General features: G+C 46.9%; 1 protein-coding gene across 2 annotated transcripts in view; it reads left to right on the top strand.

Annotated features, from left to right (window-relative positions):
* Positions 1-6,388, top strand: part of GTF2E2 (general transcription factor IIE subunit 2) — a 42,685-nt gene extending 36,297 nt beyond the window's left edge. For both annotated transcript variants that reach the window (XM_056848757.1, XM_056848756.1), the window contains exons 7-8: positions 2,836-2,951; positions 5,881-6,388. In XM_056848757.1, the coding sequence (XP_056704735.1) occupies positions 2,836-2,951; positions 5,881-5,997 (233 nt within the window). In that variant the 3' untranslated portion in view covers positions 5,998-6,388. The remainder of the gene's footprint in view (positions 1-2,835; positions 2,952-5,880) is intronic.
* Positions 6,389-12,704: the final 6,316 nt, after the last annotated feature.

The following is a 12,704-nucleotide window of genomic DNA, read 5'->3' as shown; positions in this document are numbered from 1 at the left end:
TTTACTTTGTAAAAATCTAAAATAGCTGTTGTTTAGATCTCAAAAAGAATCGCCACTTAGCATTCCACTGAAAGTCTTTTAATCAATGCACCCTCACAGAAGAAGAAGAAGAAGAAGAGTTGGTTTTTATATGCCGACTTTCTCTACCACTTAAGGAAGAATCAAACCGGCTTACAATCACAGTCCCTTCCCCTCCCCACAACAGACACCCTGTGAGGTGGGTGGTGCTGAGAGAGTGTGACTAGCCCAAGGTCACCCAGCTGGCTTCATATGGAGGAGTGGGGAAACAAATCCGGCTCGCCAGATTAGCCTCCGCCACTCTTGTGGAGGAGTGGGGAATCAAACCCAGTTCTCCAGATCAGAGTCCACTGCTCCAAACTACTGCTGTACCCACTACACCACTACACCAAAAAGTATCCTATTTCAGCAGGTTTTTATAAAAAAATATCACATTGGGTCATTTTTCTAGGTTTTAAAATGCCGGCATCTACTTCCAAACTAGGAAGCGTAACTGAGTTAGCAGCATACTGCACAAACGATGGTCTTTTGCGAAGTTCAAAAAAACCATGGCTGGCTTACATACATACATGGCAGCCTCTCTGTCCTTAGTGCTTTATTTACGGCTTGCGAGCTAGACCTGTTGACAGCCGTATCTAACTTAATGACTATGGAATGAAGGGAAGTGGAATCGTACCAGTCGGAGCCTTGATAAAGGCCTTCCAGCAGAGCACTTAAAAAGATGTATGGAGGCCGACTGTGTGCGTTATCTGCCAGTCCCTACTCTTTGAAGCCTCCGGCCTCCTCTTCATTAGCAGTGCCCAGTAGGTTAAAGCCGCTTTTTTTTTGTTTTAAAAGGTTTGGAGAGGGGGGTTACTCGGAGGATCCTTGGGCTTGCGGACTTCTTCCTCCTCTCGCACGTTTATTATGTATTCAGAATATTTTATATGCAGCTTCTTCTGAGACCCACTTGAGGCAGCTCACAGAGTCTATTGAAATAGCCCTTTCGTGACAAACCATGGTTTGTTTTCTGTCCAAACCTGAAACGGCAGCTTGCTCTCTTTTTCTGCAAGCCATGATCCCACATTGGATTCCTGGATTGTGGGAAAGAGAACCGACTATATTTTGTGGTTCCAAAGCCATAAAAAACTCTGGGCTGTCCAAGTGGGGGGGAAAATGTAACTACACTGTGCGAGGAGGGAGCCCACAAACGCCCGAATCCGCCAGGCTCACTCATTTAACTCCAGTGTGTTAGCCGCATTGGTCTCTTGCAGCAAAACAAAACAGAAGTCCTGTGGCATGAGATTTCACAAGTCAGAGTTTGCTTCTTCAGGGGAGGGGGCTGTGGCTCAGTGGTAGAACATCTACTTGGCATGCAGAAGGTCCCAGGTTCAATCCCCGGTATCTCCGGCTAAAGGTACCAGGCAAGTAAGTGACGTGAAAGACCTCTTCCTGAGACCCTGGGGAGCCTCCCCCAGTCTGAGTAGATAATACTGACTTTGATGGACCTTGATGGTCTGATTCAGTAAGGCAGCTTCATGTGTACTAATTTCACTTTTTTGAGGGGCTGTGGCTCAGTGGTAGAGCACTTGCTTGGCATGCAGAAGGTCCCAGGTTCAATCCCCAACATTTCCAGTCAAAGGGACTAGGCAAGTAGATGATGTGAAAGACCCCTGCCTGAGACCTTGGAGAGCCGCTGCCGGTCTGAGTAGACAAGACTGACTTTGATGGACCAAGGGTCTGATTCAGTATAAGGCAGCTTCATATGTGTTCCAGATTTGTCACTGACCTGTGCCTGAGCACGTGAGAGTGCAGATTTCACAATGACTCTTGCACGTAACGTACCTTAGGTCCAGACGAGTTGTCAGTGAGGGGCATGAGGCTGCTGCCGACCCAGGTAGTCTCAGTAACATCTAACCAAAGAGGGCATGTGAGGCTGTGGTGCTCTGTGGTCCTCTGCCTTCACTTCCTGTCCTTGTGAAGACTCGTGAAGAGTTGTGCAGCTGATGGGAAACGGAAGCCCCAAAGCATTGGGTCCCTTCTGAAAGAGTAACTAGATTTGAGTCCAGCAGCACCTTAAAGACGAACGAGATTTTCAGGGGGTGAGCTCCAAGGCTCAAAGCTCCCTCGGTCAGATACCGGGTATCTGACCAAGGGAGCTTTGACTCTCAAAAGCTTATTCCCTAGAAAGCTCTTTGGCTTCTAAGGTGCTACTGGACTCAAATCTAGCTGTTCTACTGCAGACCAGAATAGCCACAGTGGCGTAGTGGTTAAGAGCAGTGGTTTGGAGCGGTGGACTCTGACCTGGAGAACTGGGTTTGATTCCCCACGCCTCCACATGAGCGGCAGACGCTAATCTGGTGAACCAGGTTGGTTTCCCCACTCCTACACAAGAAGCCAGCTGGGTGACTTTGGGCAAGTTACAGCTCTGTCAGTCCCACCTACCTCACAGGGTGTCTGTTGTGGGGAGGGAAAGGTGATTGTAAGCCTGTTTGATTCTTCCTTAAGTGGTAGAGAAAGATAAAAACCAACTCTTCTTCTACCTTCTGAAGGCTGTGTGCTGCAAAAAAACCACTGATCTATCTCCAGAGGTGTTCAACACAGACGTTTCAGCTCAGTGCAACAGCATAAAACCTTCCCCCTTAATCGATGTGTTTTAATATCAGCGATGCAATTTGCTTTTAATAGTATCACTGGCAGTCCGTTTTCCCCACTGCCTTTAAAACTGTGTAGGCTCCTGTCTGCCCATGCCGCATAGACCTGAATGCCGTGAAGGTCTTTTTGTAATTGTTTTTGGAGGGCCGTGTCTAATTGGTAGCTCTCGTTTGGCCCTTTTAGAGTTCCAGAAACTTTGGAGAAGCGTTCCTGTGGATTCCATGGATGAAGAGAAGATAGAGGAATATCTGAGACGCCAGGGTATTTCCTCCATGCAAGAGGCGGGACCAAAGAAAATAGTAAGAGAAATGGCTAGCTTTTGGCAAGACTTTTTTCCCCTTCTTCCACTACCATGTTTTGTGAAGAGTTGGTTAAGAAGAACTGAGCACGGACAGAATGGATATGTGTCAGCCGTATTAAGTGGGGGCACATGTGAATGTTAACCAGCGTAGTGTAGTGGTTAAAAGCAGTGGTTTGGAGCGGCGGACTCTAATCTGGAGAACCGGGTTTGATTCCCCACTCCTCAACGTGAGCGGCAGGGGCTAATTTGGTGAACCGGGTTGGTTCCCCCACTGTTCCACATGAAGCCAGCTGGGTGTCCTTGGACTAGTCACACTCTCTCAGCCCCACCTACCTCACAGGGTGTCTGTTGTGGGGAGGGGAAGGGCAGGTGATTGTAAGCTGGTTTGATTCTCCTTAAAAAGTAGAGAAAGTCGGCGTATAAAAACCAACTCTTCTTCATTCTGAGAAAAATATCAGTGGCATGTTTAGAACCAAAGAGGGTGCTTGTAGCCCAAGGCCAGGGGCACTGTTTAGTTTCACTCTTGCCCACCTGTCCACTCCCTGGGCCCTCCTCGGGTCACCAACCACCATTTTTGCCTCTTTTGGACCTGGGATCTTCTAGGATCCAAGGCAAACATTTGTAGCAGTTGGAATCCTCCATGGTGACTTCCGAAAAGAGCGGAACGTAAGTACGGAGTTCCCTGTTGCTGTGGCAGTTTTGCCCTGACCCCCGGGAGGCTTCAGAGACTGAGGAGGAAGAGCGGTGAATGGGCCTCTGACCACATGATCCGTTCTTCCCCAAGTCCTTCTTTAAAAAGAAAAATAAATAGGCCTGTTGCCCCATCATGTAAATGGCCCGAATCCCAAAGGGAGCTGCCTTCCTATGAGAAGCACAACTACTGCCGATGTGGTTGCTGATGCAGGGCGCAGGCAGACATTAGCCTTCAGGAAGCTACCTGGGCTTCTCCACACCAGGTGTTTCAACAGAAATGCAGAATCCGTGCATCCCTTGGAACGCTATTGTAGGGGGTCAAGAAGCATTTGCAGAGGAGAATCAGCAGGCGGAAAAGGGTGCTTATCCCGGTCTTTCTCCTCTGATTCTTCTTTGCAAAAGCCTCTGCGCGCCATTTTAGAGGGTTCTTTCCACACCCACCTGTGGACTCCAGAGCCGGAGGTTTGAGCCCATCTGGGATATTGAGTTTGGCAAGGTGACGCCTCATTTGATTCCCAGCCTTCTGGCATTAAAGGGTCAGGACCTTTTTGAGCCTTCAGAAAAGAGAGCCATTGTAAAGTTCACATGAACACATGAAGCTGCCTTCTACCGAATCAGACCCTTGGTCCATCAAAGTCAGTCTTGTCTACTCAGACAGGCAGCGTCTCTCCATTGTCTCAGGCAGGGGTCTTTCACATCACCTACTTGCTGGAGATGCCGGGGATTGAACCTGGGACCTTCTGCACACCAGGCAGATGTTCTACAAACTGAGCCACAGCCCCTCCCTCACCAGCTGTGGTAATAAACGCAGGGCATTTGCTGAGCAGCGGAGGCTAGTCAGGTGAACTGGATTTGTTTCCCCACTCCTACACACGAAGCCAGCTGGGTGACCTTGGGCAAGTCACGCTCTCTCAGCCTCACCTACCTCACAGGGTGTCTGTTGTGGGGAGGGGAAGGGAAGGTGATTGTAAGTTGGTTTGATTCTTCCTTAAGTGGTAGAGAAAGTCGGCATATAAAAAACCAACTCCTTTTTATTTAAAATGTGGTCTTCGCTGGGATACCTACCAGTCATTTTTTAGCATGAGCTAAAAAAAAAGCACTGCCTTGCGGTGTTTACTACAGGGCGGAGCCACACCGAATGTACATATAGCTTAGGAACACCCCACACCCTTCCCACCCATTGGCTATTGCTCTTCCACTGCTCCATGCTTGTCTACTACATCCTCATACAGACACATATGTCTGCTATCTACTTAAAATCAACTTCTTTCACCTTGCACAAGAGGTTGGTTGACAACATGTAGCTTGAGGGTTACAATTAGGGTTGCCTCTGGAAAAGCCTTGCATCGGAAAGGATCGTTCAGGAAACTCACAGAAGCAGACTTGAATTGGGCCATTTAATTCTTCCATATCCCCAGAACTACTTGTTTTTTTCCCTTTTTTAAAAGAGAGGCGAGTTTGCATCAGCAGCTTAAACATTCTTTCTGAAGTCGCATATTTCTTGCTTTAAAAGCTTGCCACCCCATGGGCTTAGGTGCAGTCATGCTAGTCTTCTTACCTACAACCTCCATCCCACATGGTTTGGGTCATGCAGGTCTCATGATCCCCAATATAGCTGTTTTGAGTTGCCAAAGGTGCGGGGGGTGGGCTGTCTTTACCTTTACAGCAACAGAAAAGCTGATTGGATCCAACCCACCGATGGGTTCATGTGATACAGTTGCTCGCAGTTTCCAGTTCATATCCATGATTTGAGAACTTCAGCAATGTGAACCGGACTTCTGCTGTAAATGTGAGCGTGCACAATTTCCCCTACGTTAGAGTGGTACTTTTACTCTAGAATGGGAGTGCACAGCTGTGTTAACAGGCATACTTATCCAATCGCCATCATGCCCTGCTTGTAGGGTTGCCAACCTCCAGGTGCTAGCTGGAGATCTCCTGCTATTACAGCTGTTCTCCAGCCGATAGAGATCAGTTCACCTGGAGAAAATGATCGCTTTGGCAATTGGACTCTATGGCATTGGTCCCTCCCCTCCCCTCCCCAAACCCCACCCTCCTCAGGTTCCGCCCCAAAAACCTTCTGCCAGTGGCAAAGAGGGACCTGGGAACTCTACCTGTGCCCTTTCAGAAGCATCTTGCTGGCTGCTCTTGCCTTTGGCCTGATCCAGCAAAGCAAAGCTCGCACACCCTGGTTTCTGAAAGCCTGAATATGACCATACTTTACATTTCTCTTACAGGCTCCTATTCAGAGAAGAAAGAAGCCTGCTTGTCAGAAGAAACGGCGGTTCAAGACTCACAATGACCATTTGGCTGGAGTACTGAAGGATTACTCCGATGTGGTTCCTAGCAAATAGAGGGCCCTGTGAATGAACTGTGAGCTTTAATGCAGATGCTCAGTAGCTCTGAGGGAAGCGTGTCCTGTGTATGACGTGATGTGGTTCTCCCGGCTCCCAGTCCTCCAGCAGCCATGAAGAAGCAGCTCTTGAAAACAAGGATCAGCCGTTCACCTTCGTGCTTACTTTATTGGCTAATGTCTGCTGTCAGTAGACTTTTTGGTATTGGGGGGTAAAATATAATTTGTATGTAATGCCAAGATTCTTGTTCAGCATTTAAGTGTTCTTTGAATTGGGGTATTTCCATGGGTATTTTCTTTTATTCTTTTGGAGTTGGCTTGAAGATAAAACTTAATTCTTGTTTTATCTGTGTCAAGACAACATGTTTATAATAAAATCATATTGGAAAGCAGTCTTTCCTCATGGTGGGTTTACTTGCCTATCAACGGAGCTGCAAAGAAAGTTGAATCTTCCTTTTTTATTGTGGAAATAGAAAAACAATGGGAGAGGGGAGGCATTTGCTAAGAAAGCTTCTTGAAACTAGCCTGTGAAGGAACAGAATTGCAAGCCCAGTTTCCTCAGGTCCCAGGAGGCTGGAAAACCCCCAAGGCTATCCCAAGTCTCTGCCTGCTTGGTGCTGTCGTCCCTTTCCCTTACTCCTGGGGGTATCGGACTTTTTTCTGGGTAGTAACAGCTGCCACCAGCTAAGTCAAGAGTCTCTCCTGCCAGATGGATCTCTAGCATTCTGTAACTGCACTGCTATTTAAAGTCTCTGCCTTGTTGTTGCGTCTCCCTCTTGGTTCCTACAAGCTACTGCAGGGTCGATAAATCACACTTTCACTCTTTCGAGTTTTCGTGTTCAAGGGAAAGAGTGAAAGCTGCGGCCCCATCCCCTTTACTGCTCTTCAGATAGCAAGACTGAATAGGCATGGTGTGTTTACAGAGATAAGGATTTGAACATTCCAAACAGAAGTTTAATAAACAAAAATAAAAAGAGTATGCATGGTCTACTGAAGCAGTAGGGTAAGCAAGGATACAAAGAAAAGGTGGAAACGTGCACCTCTTAACTTACACTCAGAACTTACCTAAACTATGTTCAGTTAGGATAGGATAGTAATTCTTGATGTGGCCACATTTAGAAGTCTAGCATTACCTTTGCTGTCAGTGTTGGGATATTTTTCCCATTGTCCCTGGCCATGTGGACAAGATGGGAGTCCCTAGGTAAAGGTTTCAGTCCTTCATGGCTGGTGCCCTTCCAAACAGAAGCACAAGATAGAACCCTTTTTCCCCTGGTCCTGAGAATTGATCATCTTTCCCATGAATGTCCATTCCCCTGAGAGATTTGCAGAGGGGCTCCTAAACTATGGATACAGTGTAAACCCTGCCACTGAATTAGTGGGGTGAATTCTAGGGTGCAGGTCATTTCTCCACAGAGGCCTATGCTGGCGCAAGGCCTCTTGATTGATTTTGGGCTGTGCCTCTTCTGTGTCCTGCAGACTTCCGTCAATGTCAGTCATTGGTCTTGTGTGCAAGCACTCCCATTGCGTAGCACATTTGTTTGCCCAGTTGTGTCCTTTGCTGTCAACCTTTGATGAGAATCTGCAGCGTAGGTTCCGCGTTGTGTGTGTGTTTCAAGACAACTGTTCGCTGCAGTTCAAAACAAATGGTGTATTATTTATTTTAGAAATATGATGTCCCAGCTTTCTTCAAGAACTCAAGGCCACATCATGACTGAAATTAGAAACATTAACTTCCAAATATTTCCACCACTGCATGGCTCAACAGAACCCTCAATAGAATCACTATGGCTGCAGTTTAAAAAAACACCAAACAGCAACAAATGAAATACACCACTGAAATTATTTATTGAAATCAATCGGGCCCAAGTGCCTGACGCAGCAAAACAGACGTCACTGGCCATGAAGATCCAAGTTAATTCATGTCATCATATTCTCTCTTACTATGTATGGGTGTGAAAGCTGGACATTGAAGAAAGCTGATAGGAAGAAAGTCGATTTCTTTGAAAGGTGGTGTTGGAGGAGAGTGTTACGGACACCGTGAACCGCCCAAAAAACCCCAAACCAGTGTGTTCTAGATATCAAATCAAGCCTGAACTGACCCAAGAAGCTAAAATGACTAAACTGAGGTTGTCACACTTTGGTCACATTATGAGAAGGCAAGAGTCACTGGAAAGGTCATGCTAGGAAAAGTTGAGGGTAGCAGGAAAAGAGGAAGACCCAACAAGAGATGGATGGACTCAATAAAAGAAGCCACCCCCTTGCAGGTATACCAGCAAATGCAACGCCGTTGCTGCTTATGGCCCCGCTTCAAAGCCGATGTAAATTCTGCCCCTCTCTCTGGCTGGCACTAGGAATATAAATCCTTTGGACTGCAGCTCTACAAATTGGTGTTAACAGAAGGGTAATTTTTAATTTCCTCTCCTGGTATTTATAACTGGGAGGGGAGGGGGGTTGAAAAGGAAGAACCAGCAGGCGTTTGCATGGTTGCCTGAGAGAACTGACGTGAAGCGGTTTGTAGTGCGTTTGATCTATAATTCATCACAAGCCTGCTAGGCTTTTTAGAGCACGGAGGAGAAGAGGCAACTGAGCTTCAACAAATTGTGTAAAGAATGCCCATTTGGCTTTTCCTGTCACTTCTTATAAGTGCAGGCAGATGGTGGTGGCACGCAGGGGAGGGCCAGGCTCTTTTGATACCTGCTGATGGAAAGGGATTCGGAGGGAGCGGATGACTGTACAGCAAGTGACGGCAGCGGCAGCCAATTACTTCCAGGTTGGTAGCTCACATGCAGGTAGCTGCTAGTGTGCTGGATTGGATTTTCCTCCCCATGTGCTGTTGCCTAGAGACCGCTGACAGCAGACATCTCCGCAGCACAGTTGAAAAATAGTTTTTCAGCAGGCACCTTCTGTTGGGCGAGTTAAAAGAATTATCTCCCCCTATGCACGACAGCCATGGAAGGGCAGCCATGAAGGAGCTAGAAAAGATTCTTTAAGTGTAAGGATGTGTCACTGGCAACCAAGATCAAGTTAATTCATGCCATCGTATTCCCTATTACGATGTATGGGTGCGAAAGCGGGATAATGAAGAAATCTGACAGGAAGGAAGTCAATCCTTTTGAAATGTGGTGTTGGAGGAGAGTGTTACGGATACCCTGGACTGCCAAACAAACAAAATCAGTGGGTTCTAGCTCAAATCAAGCCTGAACTGATCCTAGAAGCTAAAATGACTAAACTGAGGCTATTGTACTTTGGTCATATCATGAGAAGACAAGAGTCACTGGAAAAGACAATCATGCTAGGAAAAGTTGAAGGCAGCACGAAGCCCCTTTCTCAGGTTGCCACCCATTTAGCTTCAGATGGCGGTGGCAACCGAAGTAGGGCCTTCTGAGGATGACTGGAGTGAGCAGGTATGCTTGCCTTGTGCTTGAACCAAATTAGAAAGACAGTGCAACAATATCTACAAGTGAAAGAACTTCCAACATCAGAACGGGACCAATAAACAAAACACATATACCAACCGCTGGTTGTGCCAACTTGGTCTGAATTTGAAATTTCCCCAGCAACTTTGCTTGTGTCATTGACACAGACCCAACACGAAGATTTTCCTCTCCTTTACCTTCTACGGACCGGCTCTTACAAGGATTGTTGAATCATATCACGGAAAGTCTCGTGGACTAAGAGAATTTTTGACATAGATTTTGTACAGTTTGGGTATACGTGTATTGTTTATTGTTCCCGTTCTGATGTTGGAAGTTCTTTCACTTGTTAGATATTGTGGCGCCATCTTTGTTCTAATTTGTCTCTCCGTTGAATATATATTTTGCATAAGAGCCGAGTGTTGATAAATTTTCATTTCAACCGTACCTGATCGCACAGTGATTAGTTTTGATATACCTGGTGTTTGAACCAGCCTAGATTGGGAATGTTTAAGCAAGATAGAAAAGTGATAGAAAAGATAGAAAAGTGATAGAAAACATTCCCGTGGGAAACATGGGTTGGTTTCAGCTGTGTGCTCCTCGTGAGTGGTAGCACGTTCTAGTAGGCCAAGATTACACCCGCCAAACTGAACGCGAGTGACCGCTAGGCAGCCTGCATTCAGGAGCACAGTGGTACGATTGCAGCTAGATGTGGAAACTTCTCTCCAAATACACTTGAAGATTAATCATGGGAGTCTGAAGCCTGGCGGATGTACGTTGCAACATTTCATTAGAAGCAGCATTCACTTTGCGGGGGGGGGGGGGCTTGGGAAATCCTGAAGAACAGGAGTCCCAGAACTCCGAATTTAGCTCAGACTTGCTTAGCAGATGACGACGGCCAATAGATTTCGGTTGTGCGCCTAATGTTTGTTTCCATGGGAAAGAATCAGTTATCAGCCGAGGGAGGAAATTATTTTTAATTAGCTTCCCCCTACACTGTGTGAGCCATTCTTCTTTCCCTTCAATTTATTCTTAATAGGCAGTGCATTCCAAACATCAGAGTTACGGGCTGGAACTAAACTCTCCCTGAAATCTTTGCCCATACTGCACTGCTTCACGGTGTGTATTGGTGGGCAGCTGTTTCAACACTAAAGAACTATAAAGGCTTCATGGCATCAGTGCCCTCCTTGTTCTTCATGGGAGGGACTGTGGCTCAGTGGTAGAGCATCTGCTTGGCATGCAGAAGGTCCCAGGTTCAATCCCCGGCATCTCCAGTTAAAGGGGCTAGGCAAGTAGGTGATGTGAAAGACCTCTGCCTGAGACCCTGGAGAGCCACTGCCGGTCTGAGTAGACAATGCTGACTGATGGACTAAGGGTCTGATTCAGTAGAAGGCAGCTTCATGTGTTCAATATTCTGTGGGAGATCTACTCTCTGGATTTGATTTGCCTTTCCCTGGATTCAATTCTGACCAGTCCTTGCCACGAGGAACAGATCTCTAAGATTGCCCAAATAACCTTCATTTATTTAGATTTACTGGTTATCAGTCTAGGAAAGATGATTCATGGGCAGAGCACATGACAAGGCGGGGGGGGGGGGGAGAGAGCTAAATCTTGCCAGTCAATCAACACTGTAGCCTTCCTTAGCAGTTGGGAGTGAACTCAAGTGCATTTCATATATTCTATGGAGTGTCAAATAACCAACAGACAGGAGAGCACATTATCTATGTGGAAGCGTGAACTCACTCAAAGGCCTAATTTCCCTATTCACTGAGATTTCTGAATCCCATTTCCATATTTATGAGGCCAGGTAGGTTAATCTGGAAAGCAGCCTGTATCCTGCCCCTGTGCAGAGTTCCCTTGCACACCACCCCAGTGTGTAATGCAGTCCCACAGAAGACTGAAGTGTTACACCAAACGGGCGCAATCCAATAACCACGCACAGTGGAGCACTACACCACTCTGGATCTAAGTTATAATCGTTTTTATTTTTAGAAAATTACAATAGAAAAGTACCTTTTGAACATATTTTGCAAAAAAAAAACCAGAGTAGACAAAGGAGAAGCCCCTTCTATTTCAGCTGCTGCTAACAGAAGGAGATACCGGGGGGAAGGGGAATTCAAACACCTCTAGTCAACATTTCAGTTTTGTTCTCAAGCCATACAAGTTTGGTTTTTTGGACCCTTCTTATTATCCATCCCGCTTGCTCTGTTGCAGTTTCAAAGCCTTTTGATATCTGAACATGAGTATTTCCATACGACAGGCATGCCGTATTCTCATTAAAAGACATGGACGTCGCTTACACCCTTGGTGCAAGCATCAACAATATTTGGTAAGGAAGCCTCGTTTAACTGTAGTAAAATAACACAGGGTCTCTGTCCTAAGCAAGTCAGGACAACTGGCCCTGCTGATATTCTTATGGGAGAGAACAGGCGGCTGGTGGGGCAAAGGAGGAGCTCTGGGTATGCAGGAGGAGGGACTTCGGTCAGGTAGACCTTATCATACAGAGGTGTGGATAGCTACACCTGCTGGTTCCAGAGCTCCGTCTCTCCCCCACCCCCAGATGACTACGCAATGACTCGTTGGTCATACAGGAATGCAGGCTGCTTATTCCAAATGTGCCCTTAACCGGAAACAGCAACCAAGTCAAAATTATTATCACATTGGAGAAAAAAACACACTGTCATTAAATATTAGGAAGACTTCATCGAGAATGCTGTTGCTGGTGATTCCTAAGAGGGGAAGTTTTGATCTGTCAGATTCTCGTTAGTCCAGCTTCCCTACAAAACGCGTGCAGCTTTCGAGTTGAAACTGAGGCGCAACAGTGTCACCGGGCGCATGGCTGGCGGCAACCAGGAACAGCAAGAGCGAGCAACAGATACGTTTGCTCACCGAGCACGCGGCACTGATTGATTCACAGACAATTTTTAGGTCACAAAAATGTGGACGGACTAAATGCCGCTTAAGTCTTTATTCCTTTGGGTTTGAGCTGAAAGGGGATTTGGTTACTTCATTACTGACCCCGGTCCCGATCAGTGGTCACTGTAAAGCCGACCGGGCAATGGAGTGGAAATCACGCGACTGCCTTCGTCACATGGGCAGGAGAGAGAAGGCTTGAGCCTCAGGCGTTCCGGCCTTCTCTCGCCACCTGAAAATGGGGGCATCAGTCGGGCCAGGAAGGGCCGCGACGTCCAATCTGATGGGACCGGTCCCCACTACACCGTGGAAGTGACTGAAGCGATCCCTTGGCGCATCAGTGAACCACTGTCCGATACGACAGCACCATCTCAGGATCCCC

The sequence above is a fragment of the Euleptes europaea genome, chromosome 4 (assembly GCF_029931775.1).
Source record: "Euleptes europaea isolate rEulEur1 chromosome 4, rEulEur1.hap1, whole genome shotgun sequence".
NCBI lineage: Eukaryota > Metazoa > Chordata > Lepidosauria > Squamata > Sphaerodactylidae > Euleptes > Euleptes europaea.
Note: the sequence above shows the minus strand (reverse complement) of the source record. Positions and strands in the feature narration are given on the sequence as shown.